An 18,194-nucleotide genomic window follows, 5' to 3' on the forward strand; every position below is an offset into this window, starting at 1 on the left:
GTCTAACCACTACACCAGACCCGTTCCCAGTTAATAGCCATTCGGTATAACTAGAATGGTTTTGATGAAAAATTATTATTCCAAATGACCATTATATCCAATGACCGTTATGCCAAGTGACCCAGACCCCTCTGAAATGGGAGCGGTTCATTTGGAATAAGGTTACTTGGCATAATTGATATTTGGCATAACCGAAATTATATCCCTTCTTTCAAAAGATGCCTGCTCTTCATGAATATATTTTATGTTAAATGATTGTTATGGTTTATCGAAGTCGACGTTTCGCCAACCAGCCGGTTTTTTTCAGGTCGTTCTAAATCTAACGAAAAGTTCAATCCCAGCTTAAATTTATTATAGTGCAAGTGTACTTAATTTGCACATTCTCAATGCAAATAGTTGGTTAAAAGCTAAGTAGATCTCCAAACCGGATATAAGGATGAGTTTTCGAAGAAGCCGTTTCAGCCTGTCTCTTGTTCGACGATCAGGTAAGAACATCAGATGGATGGAGATTCTCCAGTTGAAGGTTTTTCTGATGTCGTTTTTTGGCTTTCGTAAAAATACAGTGTCCCAATTTCATATTCGTACATGGCACTGTTTTTACATCAAGTTGGTAAAAACTATTAAATGATATATTTGTAGGGATTATGAGAAGGGCAAAGGGAAATATAATAGAAAAAGGTAGAAACATAGAATAGATTTGAAAGAGCGGAAGTCGAAGTTATCCCTTCTTTCAAAAGATGCCTGCTCTTCATGAAAATATGTTATGTTAAATGACCGTTATGGGAAATTTCCGTTATGCCAGGTGATTATATGCTAAATGGCTTCATGACAAACGACCCAGACCCCTCTGAAATGGTCGTATATCAGAAATTTGGTCCAGAAAGAAGGGAAATCGACAACACTCACCTTAAGCCCAGATCGCGCAGCATGGCCTTGACCCGGTGCTTGATGATGGGTATGCCATCGGCCGAGTGCAACCCTCGCCCCGTAATGATGAAGAGTTCCTTGTACTGCTGCCTCCGGGTGGACAATTTGCGGGCCTGCTCCGCCAAGAATATCTCCATACACCGCAGCGCTTCTTCCGAGTGCAGATAGTGCAAGTCCAGAACGTCCGCATTGTTCAGCGTCAGCTTGTGGACTTCCATGATGGCGTTCGATGCCTTACTGTTGTACATGTCGATTTTGGTCCGGTGGAGTCGAGCGACCTGGGCGTAGTACTCGGCCACGCCGGCCATTCCCCGTTGGATGGCGTTGCGGGCTTTCTCGTGGCATTCGTTCTTGAGCTCCTGATGGTGCTGGGAGAGGTTGCGACATTCTTCGGCCGTTTTCAAGTGGAGGTTGATTGCGTCTTCACTGTGTGGTGGCTCCTGTTCTGGGGCTGGTGCTGGCGGGAATGGTGCCGCGATTGGTTTCTGTTTCTCGGCTTCGGCTCGCTTGAGGAGAGCTTCCCTTTCCTGCGCGATTTGGTTCCGGAGATCCTCCGGAATTGAATTGTTGAGGACTTTGACCGTGTCATTGAATTTGTTGTCGTGGGCGTGGAGGATTTCCGCTAGGACATTCTCTTCGACACCCGGATACATTTCGACCAACTTTTGGCGCGTCATCTGTGAGGCTAGATCTTGAGGAGCTTGTTTGGCCCAGCCGTTGATTTCGTTACGATACGCCGTAAGGGCGTACTCCATTTCCATGATATCGTTAAGGTTGGGAGTGTCGCTGGGTTTTTTGAACAGGACCGGATACTTTTCCTTGGCCTCCATCTGCTGCGCTAAATGAGCATCGCGTTTAAGTGTGTAAATCTTGTTCTCCTCTCGGCAACTGTAGACGGAATCCAAAAACGAGAGATACAGTTGTTCGGCCATTTCGGTGGCCATAAAGACCTTCGTTCGGTCTTCGGTAAGTTCATCCAAAGCGATCGAGTTGGAACTATGCTTGTCTTTAAAAATGGCATGCAGCTGCTTGATGAGATCAATCCCCAAGGTAACTTCGAACACTTCCGGGTCCGATTTGATCGGATCATCCAGCGAGGACGTTTCCGACTCTTCGGACTTTCGATCCGCTTCCTCTTTGCTGATAATACCCTTAGCTGCTCTGATCTGCTGAATGTGCTTCGAATAATGCTCCTTTCCCAGCACTACGAATGCTTCCAGTTGCTTTTTGGCGTTCTGTAAGTCTTCCGAGAGTGGCTTTTCCTTACGTTTGGACGTGTTTCGAGGTGACTCTGAGCTGACGGTGGAGCGATCCGTTTCGTATCCTCCCCCGCCGCTACCCAAGGGATCACCGGAAGGCACTTGCGATATCATTGTTTCATTGCAATCGCATTCGAAAGCCAGCTGACCACCGACAGCACCGGCTTCCGAGTCGGCTGTCCCTTTGAATTCGTAGTTCTTTTGCTCTTCTAACAGAAGATTTGCCGTCCAGTCACCGTCTCCGTTGCAATTCTCGAACAAGTCCCACAGATACTGGACCGGAATCTGAGGGTAGAGGTTGCAGATTTCCGAAAAGCTGGTGTTCTCGTTTTTGCAGCCCCTCCGATGCTTGACCAGGGCAACGCGCTTCTTCTCGGATTTCTTCTTTTGGACGGACGCTATCGGCGTTACACCGGTCGAGCTTTCCGGTGTCTTCCAATTGGCCGGAATTTGTATGCTCGACAATAGGAACGAGGTAGGATCTTGCGACGGCGGTGGTTCTGTCCGCTTGGGACGAGGTGTCTCCGGAGATTTCGGTGGCTGCTGTGCACCGGTGGGATCGGATTGGGTCCAGAAATCGACACTTTCCTCGTCGTAAGGTTTCCAGCTAACTTCGTTTGTTACAGGCCAGTTCCATTCGCTGGGGTCACTCTGCTCCACGGTTCCATCGGCCATCGAACTGCTGTTGGTGTCAAGGGCTGAAGCTAGTGGAGCATGCTTTGGCGTCACCTGTCTCGGTGGCTTGGGTATTGGAATATCCGTCAGATCGATCGCGTTGTCTTCGCTGTCGCGTGAGGCAGTGTTGGTTTGCGCATCGTTAGATGCCTCCCAATCGGCCAATGTCCATTCTTTCACGATGGAATCTATAGTGGTTGGTTCTTCATTTGTGGTGTCCTGAAACAAAATAAGTCGGTTAGTATTTTGGCCTTTAGAATTCAACTAGTCAATTAGTCCAGTTTGGCATAAAATCATTTGTACAATAATCGTGGATTGTGTGAAGACATTTTGTAAACATACCCACATTAGCGACGATATACTGAATATTTTCTAATTAACCTCTTACAATTTTATCCCATTTATATGCTGAAATAATCAACTCTTAAATTATACAGTATTTTTGAAATGTCTTGTAGGAGATTCAAAAACGAACGCTTAGACGAACTATTAGTGAAGTTCTTAGGACATTCGAAAACATTTAGGACAAATTTCTGAGGTAAACTGGGAAGTTGTCAAAATTGTACGTGGTGGAGTCACAGCAGAAAAAATAGGCAGGATTCTCACTGTGCTATGCTGAGTTTGAATTGAATTATAAATAGTAGGCTTTGACTCTCAATGAAACGAAAGGGCAGAATAAATTGTGACTCTGGAAGTGTAAGACGTGTTTGGTGAAATTGTATGTTAATGTGAATAATCCGAAACATAAGTTAGTACAGAATCATTACTTTTCACTAATTCTGTATTTGGAATACCACATCTGGCGACGAGCTTGTGAAACGTACCCTCTGCATTTAGTAGGTAAGAAAAAATAAATAAAAATAAAATACTTACAGCAAACATCCACGTGTGTCTTTTGCAAGGTGAGCGCACGTGGGGCAGGCAAAAGCCGTTGCAAAACGCAAAAAAAAGTGACCATTTCCGCTGCCGTAGAGCAGGGACAGGCAACAGCCGCTGTATTGAGCAGAAACCGATCATTTCCGCTGCCATAGAGCAGGGTCAGGCACCGAGCCGCTTCGAGAAAACAAGGCGTGTAGCCGCTGCGTTTGGGCAGAAAAAAGGCGAGAAGCCGCTACCGGGAGTAGAAATAGGCATTAGCCGCTACAAATTTGCAGAAATTATAAGAAGGTAAAAAAAAAACGAACCCTAGGGCTTGTTGTACAGTCGCTATGGTAACGAGGTCAAATTGAAAATTTCAAATATTTTTAGCTAACGTTCCAGCGCCTACTGTTGGCGTAAGATGGAAACATCAATCCATTTAAATTCAATCACCTTCCAGACACGTAAATTCGAAAGGAATGGTTGCGTTGGAAGAGAAATTTCGAAGTAATCATTGCAGCAAGTGAAGAGAAAAATGCAACCAAATTGAAGAATATACTACTAGCGAAGGGTGGGCTGGAACTACAGGACTTGTTTTACTCGATTGATGGCGCGGACGTGGAAGAAGATGCTGAAAAGGAGATTGACCCATTCAAAACAGCTATTGGTAAATTGGATGAACATTTTACACCAAAACAACACGATTCGTATGAAAGGAGCGAATTTTGTAAAATGGTTCCAGCAATAACATCTGATGGAACACGTGAGCCTTTGACGAAGTTTTTAATGAGGTGCAACGAACAAGCGAAGAAATGTGACTTCGGTAAAACAGAAGCGGAAAGTCGGGAGTTGCGCGTAATCGATAAAATCATCTACCACGCTCCGGTTGAATTGAGGGAAAAACTACTGCATGAGGAAACACTCACACTCGCACAAGTATCCCGAATGGTGAATTCTTTCGAATCAATTAACGATCAACGCTCCGTCATCGTAATCATCGTCATCATCGAAAATTCAAAAGCAGTTTTTCTGTTCAAAACTAAAAATTATTCGATGAAAATGTGTTCATTGTGTTTCGGTTGGAGAATAGAATACAGTGAACACATTTTCCTGTAAATTTTCTTGATTTTGAAGGAAAAAACTGCTTTTGAAAGTTCCGAAATCAATGACGGATCCTGCCCCCTTAAACAGCAAGTTCAAGCAATTGCTGGCAACGGTATTGGCGAGGCACCGGTATCTCAACCATCAGATCAGGACAAGGTTAACCGCATATTTGGAAGTGGTAAACCAACAAGTGGTGCTTGTTACCGATGTGGACAAAAAACTCATTACGGAAACGACCAGCAATGCCCAGCTCGGAATAAGCAATGCGAAAAATGTCGTAAGTTTGGTCATTTTGCTCGAGTATGCCGCTCGATGCCGAAACGTAAGTATGATGATCATATTCCATACTCCGCTCGTAAGAAGGCAAAAACCGATAATGTGCGAGCGATAAAGTGTTCAGAAAACGAAAACAGCCCAAGCTTCATTTGCAACATTGGAGACGGCGACGAATTTCTATGGGTTGACGTCGGGGGTGTTCTGATCAAAATGTTGATTGATTCTGGCACCAATCAGAATATTATCGATGATTGTACCTGGCGAAACATGCTTATCCAAGGGGTCAGAAGTGCCGAACGTGGTTCTACGAACATACGGCCGAAATGCGACGCCTTTGGATGTAGCACATGGTCTTGAGACGACATTTACGATTGGGAATGGAAATAACCAGCGACAGGAAACAGCTATTTTCTATGTCATCGATGGAGGTTCCCAGCCATTACTGGGAAAAGATACAGCAAAGCGTCTTGGGGTATTAAAAATTGGTTTCCAGGAGCCGAACATGTCAGTGAACGCCATTATCCCGGCTGGAAAAAGACCTTTTCCAAAGATGAGGAACGTACAGCTGAGTATTCCGATCAATAAAAATCTTACTCCAATAGCCCAACGAGTCAGACGTCCGCCAATTGCGCTTCTCAGCTGGATTGAAGAGAAGCTGAATCAATTACTGATGGCGGATATCATCGAACCTGTATCGGGAGCAGCACCATGGGTTTCGCCATTGGTAACCATTGTCAAGGACAACGGAGATCTTCGTCTGTGTGTGGATATGCGACGTGCGAATCAGGCTATCTTAAGAGAACATCATATGATGCCGACATTTGAAAGCTTCCTCCCACGTTTGAAGTCCGCCAAATACTTCAGTCGTCTGGACATCAAAGATGCATTTCATCAGGTAAGACAGTAGCCTGAAAATATATTTTTTTATTAAATTGTCTATTTTTTCTAAACATGCATTATCGAAATATAGATTGAATTAGATGAATCAAGTCGGTATATTACGACCTTTATTTGCCATAAAGGTCTGTATAGATACAAAAGGCTGATGTTTGGCTTTTCTTGTGCTCCAGAAATGTTTCAAAAAACAATGGAACAAATCTTAGCCGGATGTGAAAACGTTATTAATTATATCGACGACATTTTCATCTTCGGAGAAACCGAGAAAGAACATAATACTGCTTTGGCTAAAGTTCTCTCTGTGCTGAAAGAAAACAATATCATGTTGAATCAGGATAAATGCATCTTCAAGGCACAACAACTTGATTTCCTTGGACATGTTATCTCAGCTAATGGAGTACGACCAACTGAACAGAAAATTCAAGCGTTACAAAAATTCCGTGAACCTCGCACTTCGGACGAAGTAAGAAGTTTTCTTGGATTAGTAACTTACGTTGGGAAATTTATTCCTGATATGGCAACAATTACCGCGCCGTTACGAGAATTAATCTATGGTGCTAACCCATTCAAATGGACAGATGAACATCAAAGAAGTTTTGAAAAATTGAAACAATTGATTTTGAATGCAAACACTTTTGCCTTTTTCAATAATTCTCTCCGCACAAGGGTTGTAGCCGATGCCTCCCCAGTCGCATTGGGTGCGGTTCTGCTACAATTTGCAGATAATACTGACAATTGCCCCGTATAATCAGTTATGCCAGCAAGAGTTTAACTACTACTGAAAAACGTTATTGCCAAACTGAGAAAGAGGCACTAGCATTGGTATGGGCAGTCGAAAAATTCTCTGAATATTTGATTGGTAGAGAGTTTGAATTGGAAACTGACCATAAACCACTTGAAGTGATTTTCAGCCCATCATCAACACCCTGTGCCAGAATCGAACGCTGGATCTTGCGATTACAATCGTTTAAATTTACAGTAAAATATCGTAAAGGAAGCGGAAACATAGCAGATTCTTTGTCCAGATTAGTTTGTTCGGACAACGCAAATGATTTCGAGAAGGATAGTCATTTCATGGTTTTGGCGATACAAGAATCTGTGGCAGTAGACATTTGTGAAATCGAGGAAGCATCGCGTGATGATGAACAATCAGATCCAAATTACCAGCAATCCAGGACATAGAATCAATTCCACCTGCATCCGACTTCCGTGACCAAGATTTTTTGAGCAAACAGAAAGGAAAAGAACGTGAAGATATTCGACGTCATGCGAAACATTCCGATATTGACGAAGGGGATACGGTACTGATGAAGAACCTTATGCCTAAAAATAAACTTTCAACAGTTTTCAACAAAACAAAGTATACAGTAGTGGATCGTTCAGGTCCCAGAGCAACCGTTGAAGATACAGATACCGGAGCGATGTATGAAAGAAACGTCGCGCATCTTAAAAAGATCAATGATGATACTAGAGTTGCGACAGAACAGCGTTGCGATGAAACTATGGTCGATGATAGATCTATCAATGAAGAGAACAACTTTGCTGGATTTCCTATTGAGGATGAAGAAGTGACAAACCATGGTTTCATTGATGATGGCAAACGTCAACGCAGAGGACGGAAAGTTCCTGAGAAATACAAAGATTTTGTAATGTAAATAGTTTAATACAGTGGGATTCCGTTTTGGGCAACAAAGTTCAAATTTTCAGTTGCCAAAAACGGAACCGTGCCAAAATCGGAACCCATATTTTAAATTTTATTTTTCAACTATTGGTTTTGAAAACATCATTACAATGTTAATACATTATTTTTATGGAATCATAAGGCGTTGAGACTTCGAAAAGGTTCACTTCGAAGCATTTTCCCGAAGAGTTATACTATACTATGAATCTATAGCCCCGTTATGTTAAATCTGGCAAACATTTTTATGGTGGCGTTTTTACGCCTCAACGTCTTCAATTATTTTTTAGAAGCTTTATGTATAATTTTTGTAAAAGAGGGCCTTGTAAAACCAATAATCGCATAAGTGACTTTAATTGAAGAATTGGACATTTTCTTAAAACTATGAAAGAAAACTATGTTTTCTTTTAAATACGTATTTGCGAATCAAAAGCGCTGGGTATTTTAATACTCAATCTGTTAGATCATATGGCTGGACGGAGATAAAATTTGAAAAATTCGGTAAGTTTAGAATTGCTCCTTCATTTTATGTTTCTGATAAAGTAAAGCATTTTATAATGAATGGTTGACTGCATCTAAAGGACAAACATAAACATGAGATGATGCATAAATGTGACTTGTAATTTTGTAGAATTTATTTTTACTTGAAATATTTTTTAATTGAGCTTGGTATATGTTTTATACCAACCTTATGAAATCAACTGAAATTTACAGAATCCTGTTATGAAACCTCAAGAATCTTATAGGAATCTTCAGGTTCTCATGAGAAATCTACAGAAAAAACGCCTGAGCTCTGATGCATCTTGCCAAGCATTCGTAGGATCTCGCATAGAGTCCTCAGGATCTTGCTAAGGAATGTGATAGGAGTTAACATCTTCGAATTCCGCTGCGATGTTGCTGAATATTCCCAAGTCTCCGATAAAAAATTTAAAAGTTTATTATTGTTAGGCTACCACTAGCACACCTTAAATTCCTCTAGGAACCTTTTCAAAACCCCCAAGCTTTCGCCGGAAATATTAAAGATACTACTAGAAATTCACATTATGCCGCTTAAAATTTACAGGACGCCCTAGAGTTTATTAGGAATCACCAGATTTTGGACATAATCCTCCATAACCAATTGTACACGCTAAGGATCCCTCAACAAGCCCTCAGTGTCCACTTGGAATCTGCAGATATCCTCATGAATAAGTTAAAATTTCCACAAGTCCCACAAGAACCAAGAATCCCTTAAGGATTCTCCAGGGTACAGTTAGAAAACTCATAGACTCAGCTCGTAATGAACATTTTGATGATGTTGGGACCCCCCCCCCTTGATTAACAATCTTGTACAGAATTCTGAATCGGTACTTAACAAATCTAACGCCTTACAGAGTCTATAGAAAAGAGCGAACGTAGCTTTAAATTATTGACGCAGAAAGATCAATATACACACCAATACCACAGACAAGAAGTTAAAACACTCTCAGTCTTATTTATTGCACGCTTCAATGATATTATTGAGAATGAATTGTAGCTTGGACTGTATTCGCATATGTCATGTTATTTAATGGAATTTTTCAAAAGTTATGATACACGACATTTTGCTGTACATATTTGTAACTATTATTGCGTGTTTTTTTTTTACATTCGCAATGTATGTAAATCCATAATAATAAGGACAATGAGCCAAAAAGATGAGACAAAATGTATGATTGTAACTCTGTGTGAGTCATAGATTTTTTGTTGCTCTTATGTCGGTGCTGGTGCTTTGTTCAAACAAGCTGTTCCAAATCTGAAGAACAGTGTTTTTTATTTTAGCACCTACTGGCAGACTCAAGTGGGCTGGTCACTCAATATGAATGCCTAAGAAAAGAGATTGGTCTTTAGTTGAGTTACTGGTGGAGATTATTGGCCTCATGAAACGTTGCAAATGTATGACCAATGACCATTCTGAAGTAATAAAGCGCGTACGCGAGTCCTTAGTAGTTGGTGAGATTTGGGGAAATATCGACGAAAATGGAGCTCTGGAATGTAATCGGTGTGGAGTTGACATGCTATTCAAATGACTAAGGCAACAGACACGATAATATTTACAAAAATTTACAAATTTAATAGTATTGAAAAATGTTGCCAAAAACGGATCCATTTTGTTGCCAAAATCGGGGGGTGCCAAAATCGGAGCATGCCAAAAACGGAGCATGCCAAAAACGGAATCCCACTGTAATTCGTATAAAAAGGGAGATGTGCTATGCTGAGTTTGAATTATAAATAGTAGGCTTTGACTCTCAATAAAACGAAAGGGCAGAATAAATTGTGACTCTGGAAGTGTAAGACGTGTTTGGTGAAATTGTATGTTAATGTGAATAATCCGAAACATAAGTTAGTACAGAATCATTACTTTTCACTAATTCTGTATTTGGAATACCACACTCACCGAAAAATTGATAACGATATTCTTACAAAATCTTAGGCAAGATATTAACATTCTTCTTTGCGGGATTGCACAGAACCCGCATTTTAATTTAAACAGTCAAAATTCTAGGTGCTTAAAATTTTTGATCCTAGATATGAATCTCATGCAGTTCAGAAGTTTTGAGATCAAGACTTTATTCCAAGGCTAAATTTACGAAGATTCCTCAGCGAATTCAAGCAGGCTTTTTCGGAGGGCATCAAATTTCATCAAAAATTAAATCAATTCCATCAAGCGCATTTTCCTCGGTATTTTTTTAAGATATTTGTTCAGAATATCTTGATGAAATCGTTCAACGAATCTTCCTGAAGTATCTCAATAAAATCCTCAGCCATTCAGAAGTGTATCCAACAAGTGTTTGGAGGATTTCCTTCAAAAGTTCCTTATGGCTATATCATAGGTATCCATGCGAGATGCTTCAGAGTCCTAGCCGAATCCTATGATTTCTAACGAGCACATGAATAATTTTTAGCATTTGATGATTTCTATCAGGCTCAGTGTATCAGTATCCGCTCATTTCCACTCACTCGTGCAAAAATTGATTAATACTTTTTCATATGGGACAGTTATGCCTTTATAGGCAGTGTAGTTCTACTATTGAAAAAATTGCATTATTGGATCAATTTGATGAGTATGAAATCATAATCTAGTAATCATTGAACAGTATATATCTGATTCAATTTGTCTCAAGTTCGTCAAAAATTAATGGTGCTCTGGAGCTGAGCTACCTTTCCCATGGTTTAGGTTTAACTAGGATCATATTTAATGATACCTACCACCAGGAATTATCCTAGTGATCCCACCTGGGTTTCTTTCATAGATTTATCCATAAACTCCTTCAAAAACTGTTCTAGAAAATGTCCATGGAAAATAACCCGGAGTTCCTTCAGGGAAATGTTAAAGAAAACTTCCATAACTAGAAGCACCGGTATTGGCCATAGCGCTAATTGTAGTCAGGGGCTGTCCATTAATTATGTAAGCGTTTATGGGCAGAGGGGGGGTTTGGGATTTCTTATGCGCCATACAATTTATTTTTAATTTTCATACAAAAAATCTTACCATGGGGGGAGGGAATTTGAAAATTGTCTTACGTAATTAATGGATCGCCCCTCAAAGTGGGTTGTATAGCATTTTACAAAGAAAATAACAAATAGCCATTCCACGATTATTAGACCACATTCTCATTTAGGAATTAGCTAAAAATGTGGCCTAAACAGGTTCTGGTGGCCTAACAACGCAATTTTCGTTACGTAGAATGATTTGTGATCAGCTCTGATATCTTTTATTAAAAGCTTACATTTAACATATTTGCAATATATGTATGCTTCTAATATATTTAAAAAATCCAGACCTTAGACTGCACAAAACCGGTTCTTCTACCCTAAACAGCAGGTATTTTGAAAGCAAATCCTTAGGTATACTCTGAAAAATACCTAATGACCTCATGCAGTGTAAAATTCCTGCAAGGATCTCTGAGTTATCTTTTTGACCGTTTTGATAATGTCTTGAGATGATAGATTTCCTTGACAATATTAAAGATTTTAGGCCCGCGGGCTGCACGTGTTGTTTGAAAGTGACAAACTTCATACAATTTTTCGTCTGGAGGCTGTTCTACCCTTAGGGTATCATGCATAGCACACTGATCTATTCGGATTGATAGAAATACAGACGATTGAAAAATGAGCCTGAGCAATCCCTGGAAAACTTCGATCAGATTCTTCGAAGAAATGTGTATAAGAGCAATTGGAGAAATTACTGGAATAATTCAGGGGAAACCCTGAATAATATTATTTGAAAAAAAAAAAAAAATAAATAAATAAAAATTACCTTGAGAAATTTACTGAGAAATCTTTGGAAGAGAAATCCCTGGATGAAAAATGGAATGGAAGAATATACCCTGGGTGAAATAATTGTAAAATATCCACACAAAACTATGTTAGTAATTTCTGAGAGATCTTTACGATGGAATCTTGGAGGAACTTATTGAGACACCCTTGAGGAATTTCTCTAGAAAATCTACTGGAGTAATTACCAATGAAATCGACTGAGAAATTTCTGCAGTATTTCTGGAAATAATCACTGGATGTACATATTTTACACTGGTTGTACATAGCAACACTGTATGTGAAAATTACTAAAGATATCATCGTAAATCTACTTGGGAAATCGCTGGAAGAATGTTTGTATGAATCATTAGGAGACTTGCTGGAGGGAACTTTAGAGGTGTCGCTGAATGTACATTTAGTTGAAATCCTTGATTTTTTTTCGCGAATTTCTTTAAAGTTCTATCATGACGTGGAACTACTTTTCTACGGATTGTTCCAAAAATTTCTTCCTGCTCCTTGAACAATTTTTGAAAAACCCTTTTCTAAAAAATCTTATGGAGGTTGCTGGATAAATGTGTATTCAGATTAAGCAGAAACTTGAAAGAACATGTTTTAAACAATCCCTGAATGATTTTTTTTAGGAATCCCTAGAAAAACTAATTGAGAAATTACAGGAAGAATTAAACAAAATAGACATAAAAATTCTGGTAAAAACTTTTGAAGGAATTCTAGAAGAATTCAGAATAATTCGTTAAAAATTTTATGTAGGTATCCTTTGTAAACTTTTCTGAAGTTTTAGAAAAAAAGTAAAACATATCCCTGATATAATTTCTGAATAGTTTGTCTGGGGAACTCATAGTTCCCTGCAGAAAATAGTGTAATGTCAAACGACTGTATGCCAAAAGGTGTCCACCCCCATCATCCCATCATAGCATCTTACCTGTCGACTATTCCCGCTATCCTCAGTCTTTTTCTCCAGCAGATCCTCCTTCACAATCGGGAAGTGCCGCATCCTCGCCGGAAGGTACAGCGCATGCTTCAACTTGCACGCTTTGTACAGCTCAGTGGTATCCTTCAGTTTCTCGTAGTTGGCAAGCATTATTTTAATCTTCTGCTCCGGCACTCCGTGAGTATTTCGGGCTGCTAAACTCCTGGCGTTGTATCGCCAATGGGTGGCCGGTTCCAGCACCTCCAGGTAGTAACCATTGTCCGCCGCAATCTGCACGTACGCAAACATCTCCCACAGCTTCATGTGAGTGTTGTCGACCACAATCGGGCTCCAGCCGTCCCGTGCCTTGGCCAGGACATTGTTCTGGTTGAACCGATGGGCCTCGTCAATCCGATCCGCCTGATACTTGTAGACTCCATCCACGACGAAGTAATCATCCGCGCTGAAGATGTGATTCCGATAATCCCCATTGGCCAACGTCTTATCGATTAGGGCACGTGCGAGAAAGGATTTGCCAGAGCCGGGCGCTCCTCGCATGAGAACCATCACTCGATAGCCCTTGTTGATGAGATCTACGACGGAATCGAAGTTTGGTGGCCATTTGTCGGCACGCCGCGCCGGTGTGACATTCCGCTGGGGCTGAGGAACAGTGGACCAGCCCTGTGGGGCAGTTCCTTTCTGTAGGAAGGATGCAAAGGAAATCGATTCACTCTCGGAGGCCTGTTGAGTGACCGTGTATGTCTTCCTGATGGCACCTGTCGATGCCGCTGGATCTGGGTTAGGCATCGTTGGTTCTTTCTTCTCATTGACCGCAAGAACCATATCCCAAGAATTGAGCGTCTGTGCTGAAGGCATCTTTTCATCCTCGTCAGCGGTTTCGTCCTTCAGAAGCAGCTCTATACAACTTTCCACTGCAAAGAAAACAGGAATCAGTTTCTGTTACACTAAAAGTGGAAAGATTTATTATTCAATGTTCGGTTTTTGAATCAATTTTTTTAGAGTGTAAAACAGAATCAAATGTTTTATTTTTCTCTGTGTGCTACCGGCGCAGACGACAGGAGGTGTAGAAAGAAAGCGAGGGTTTGTGTAGATTTGGCGCGATGCGAGCGGAAGTAGGAAAGAGAAAGGAAAGAAGGATATCATAAAAGTAGAAAATTCCGTCGAGTTAAGACGTGTTTGTTTTCGTTAAATAAAATTCTTAAAATACAGTCCACTTGCTTTTCGTCCCTGAACTATCCGAAGAACATTTTGGTCCGATCGTGCCGGATGTCGGATTAGCGGATGGAAGCAGTTTAGATTCTCGGTTCGTGCGCGGAACGAGAAAGAATCGACGCGAGTTTCGGCAGTTGAGACGGTCGAATCGCGAAGTGAATCCGATTGCATGCGTTGCATCGGATAGTGTTTTCCGATAAACGTGGTCGGAAATTGAATTCTGTTCCCGATTGAGTGGTCGAAGAAAGCTCCCGGTTACTTGCACGTTCCGGAAGTGTGAGCTGCTAATCGGACGGCAGAATAGAACTTTGAAAAGTGGAGGTCAAGCCTCAACGAAGAAGAAGAGCGTGAAAATTGTGCGGTAGTGAAAAGAAGAACTAAAAGAACTATTCGCATGTAATGTTTTTGCGTTCTGGTAAAGTGAAGAAAGTGTTGTTTCCGTCGACGCCATTTTCAACCCCGACCGGTGAATTCAGTGTGCTTCGTAGTGTGCGTGAGCAGAAGGAGGAAGCTGAACAACGGCAGAAAGAGAAGGAAATGGCGGAAAGTGTTGTTGCGTTGGAGCAGTGTTGCCACGCTGCAAGGTCGAAAGTGGTGCGAATAAAGTCGGCCATTTTGAGTGCAGAACAGGATCCTGAAAAGTTCACGCATCATGGCTTGAAGCTGTATCTGAAGACGGTTGATTCTTCTTATGAGGAATACAACAATTTTCAGAATCGTATTTACCTCACCGATCCACAGAGGAGAGAAGAATTCGAGCCAAAATTCGTCGAATTTGAAGAGCTGTACGAGTTCGTTCGAATTTCCCTCTGTGAGATGATACAGCACTACGAAGACATCGAGAAGGCCATTGCGAACGAGGCAGCGTTGGAGCGAGAGAAGCAGCTGCTGGCTGTGAAGTTTCAAGGTAATGCTGTGGCAATCAGTGATCGTGCTGGATCCAGTGGCGTACCGGAAAGTGTCGTGCCGTATAGAATGCCACCATCGTTGTTGTTGCAGCAAACACCATTGCCAACATTCGATGGCAAATACGAACACTGGCACAAGTTCAAGGCGAGATTTTGCGATATTGTCGACCGGTGCACCCAGGATTCCCCGGCGACGAAACTCCATTATTTGGATAAGGCCTTGGTCGGAGAAGCGAAGGGGGCAATCGATGAGCAGACCCTCAACGATAACAACTACGAAGGTGCATGGAGAATTCTGGTCGAACGTTACGAGAACCTCTCGATGGTGATTCATGGCCACGTGACAAGGTTGCTGAACTTGAAGCAGATGGCCAAGGAGTCGTCAGTGGAACTGCGAACGTTGATCGACGACTGTACGAAGCGTGTGGAGTCCCTGGAGTTCCACAAGCTCAAGATGGACAAGATGTCTGAAGCTATCGTTATCACGTTGCTAGCGTCGAAGTTGGATCCGAGTACCCGAAGAAGCTGGGAAGCATCTTGTGAACACGGTAAGTTACCTGTGTATAAGGACACGATTGCATTCCTGCGAAAGCATTGCCATGTTCTGGAGCGGTGTGAACAAAATGTCATGCCAATCAAGAGCAAGATCGTGCCGATGAAGACCCAGCCATCTATCATTACCAGTAAGACGCACACTGTGATGATTTCGAAGACGACCGATGGATGTCCCGTGTGCGGAAGTGCTCATTCGATTGATGCATGTGGAGCGTTCAAAAGGTTGAATGTTGACGAGCGGTATATGAAGGCGAAGCAGCTGGGATTATGTTTCAGCTGCCTGCTACGAGGACATCGAACGGTAGCCTGCAAGAACGGTAAAACGTGTCCAACTTGCTCGAAGAAACATCATGCACTGATGCATCCGGAAGAGAAGAAGCCTGTTGCAGTTGAATTCCCTCAGCCACCTGCGGCAGAGCAAGCAACGAGTTCCTCACATCCACTGACAGCAGCAAAGTGCACGATTCCAATCGAGCCAATGCAGCCGAAGCAGATTTTGTTGGCGACAGCTATCGTGATGGTGTATGATTCCAACGAAGTAGCGCATAAGTGCCGTGTGCTGCTGGATTCCGGAGCGATGGCAAACTTCATGTCAACCAGAATGGCGGAATTGTTGCGGCTGCGAAAGGAGGGTGCCAACATCCCAATCGATGGAGTGAATGGAATGAAGACTGTCGTGAAGTACAGAGTGAACGCTAGAGTGGCATCAAGAACAACTGGTTTCCAATCATCGTTGGATTATCTGGTTGTGCCCCGAGTGACCGGTGCATTGCCGGCTTCTAAGATTGACCCACACAGCTGGCAGATTCCCAAGTCGGTGGAACTAGCAGATCCGCATTTCTACGAACCAGGTCGCATTGACATGCTACTCGGTGCGGAGCTGTTTTTCGAAGTGCTGCAAAAAGGTAAGATCAAATTGGCCCCGAATCTACCATTGTTGCAGGAGAGTCAGCTTGGATGGCTCGTTTCTGGACCGGTGTCCGACTCTGCGGTGATCGGAACCGTGAAGGTGTGTCAAGCTGGAACATCGGGGGAAACCGACGAGCAACTGTGCCAACTGCTGCGGCGGTTTTGGACAATCGACGAGTTTGGAGGTGATGCGTCGCCTAAGCCAGACGATAAATGTGAATTGAGTTTCCAGGAGACGCACAGTAGAACCAAGGATGGCCGTTACGTGGTAATGCTGCCATTCCGCGATAATGTTGGAGAGCTCGGAGAATCCCGGAACCAGGCTCTGCGGCGATTTTTTTCCTTGGAGCGTCGCTTAGAAGGTCTGCCGGAGTTGAAGCAAATGTATATTGATTTCATCAGCGAGTATCTGACACTTGGTCATTGCCGAGTTGTGACGGATCCCGAATGCGATAGGCCTGAGTCTGTCTACTATCTTCCACACCACTGCGTGATTAAACCGGACAGCTCAACTACCAAGCTGAGAGTGGTGTTCGACGCTTCGGCGAAGAGTAGTTCAGATTTGTCGTTGAACGATGTGATGGAGATTGGGCCCACAGTGCAAGAGTCACTCTTCAATGTGATATTGAGATTTCGCTTGCATAAATTCGTCTTCACCGCCGACATCCCGAAAATGTATCGGCAGGTGATGGTTCACGAGGCTCATCGAAAGTATCAGCGAATTCTGTGGAGAGAAGATAAAAATCAGCCAATGAAGGAGTTGGAGTTAAATACTGTTACTTACGGTACAGCTGCAGCGCCTTTCCTGGCGACACGATCGGTTGTCCAGTTGGCTAGAGACGAGCAAGAAGATTTCCCAGCGGCGAGCGAGGCAGTTGAGAAATGCTTTTACGTCGATGATGTGATGACTGGTGCTGACACGCTTAGCGATGCTAGGCAGCTCCAGCGAGATTTGATCGCACTATTGGATAGAGGTGGATTCCAGCTCCACAAATGGTGTGCGAATGATGAGGCGTTACTCGAGGACATTCCATCTCATGCCAGGGAGAAGCAGATGAACTTCGAAGACTGCGAGATCAACGGAGTGATAAAAACTCTTGGCATTCTTTGGGATCCCTCCAGCGATGAATTCCTGTTCCACGTGAAGCCAATTAGAGATGGCTCTGAATTTCCCACGAAGAGGTCAGTGCTGTCCGATATGTCAAAACTGTTCGATCCTCATGGCTTACTAGCACCGGTGGTACTCATCGCCAAACTGGTAATGCAACAGCTATGGCAACAGAACGTAAGATGGGATGATGCGATTCCAAAGGAGCAATTTCGTATATGGAACCGATTCAGATCCGAGCTTTGCTGTTTGAATTCCCTCCGGATCGATCGGCGGATTACTATTGACGATACGGTTGCTGTGGAGCTGCATGGATTTGCTGACGCTTCCAAGGTGGCGTACGGATGTTGCATCTATATGAGAAGCGTGAAGAGTGATGGTGCTGCAGAAGTTCGACTGATTTGTGGCAAGTCACGAGTTGCCCCAATGAAAGAACTACAACGAGACATCAAGGTGGACGCAACCCCTGATGAGATGACGATCCCGAGGCTAGAGTTATGCGCTGCGTTGCTGCTAGCTGAACAAGTGAATAAAGTGCGCGAAACCTTAGCATTAACAACCGCAAAGGTGGTGCTTTGGTCGGACTCGAAAATAGTGTTGA

General features: G+C 42.6%; 1 protein-coding gene across 1 annotated transcript in view; it reads right to left on the reverse strand.

The window, feature by feature from the left end:
- Positions 1–18,194, reverse strand: part of LOC5568423 (NEDD4-binding protein 2) — a 59,660-nt gene that overhangs the window by 19,648 nt on the left and 21,818 nt on the right. Inside the window, exons 2-3 of the mRNA XM_021854683.1 lie at positions 12,893–13,812; positions 907–3,080 (exon numbers count right to left, since the gene is read on the reverse strand). Coding sequence (XP_021710375.1) covers positions 907–3,080; positions 12,893–13,812 — 3,094 coding nt within the window. The remainder of the gene's footprint in view (positions 1–906; positions 3,081–12,892; positions 13,813–18,194) is intronic.

Source organism: Aedes aegypti, chromosome 3 (assembly GCF_002204515.2).
Source record: "Aedes aegypti strain LVP_AGWG chromosome 3, AaegL5.0 Primary Assembly, whole genome shotgun sequence".
In the NCBI taxonomy this organism is placed as follows: Eukaryota; Metazoa; Arthropoda; class Insecta; order Diptera; family Culicidae; genus Aedes; species Aedes aegypti.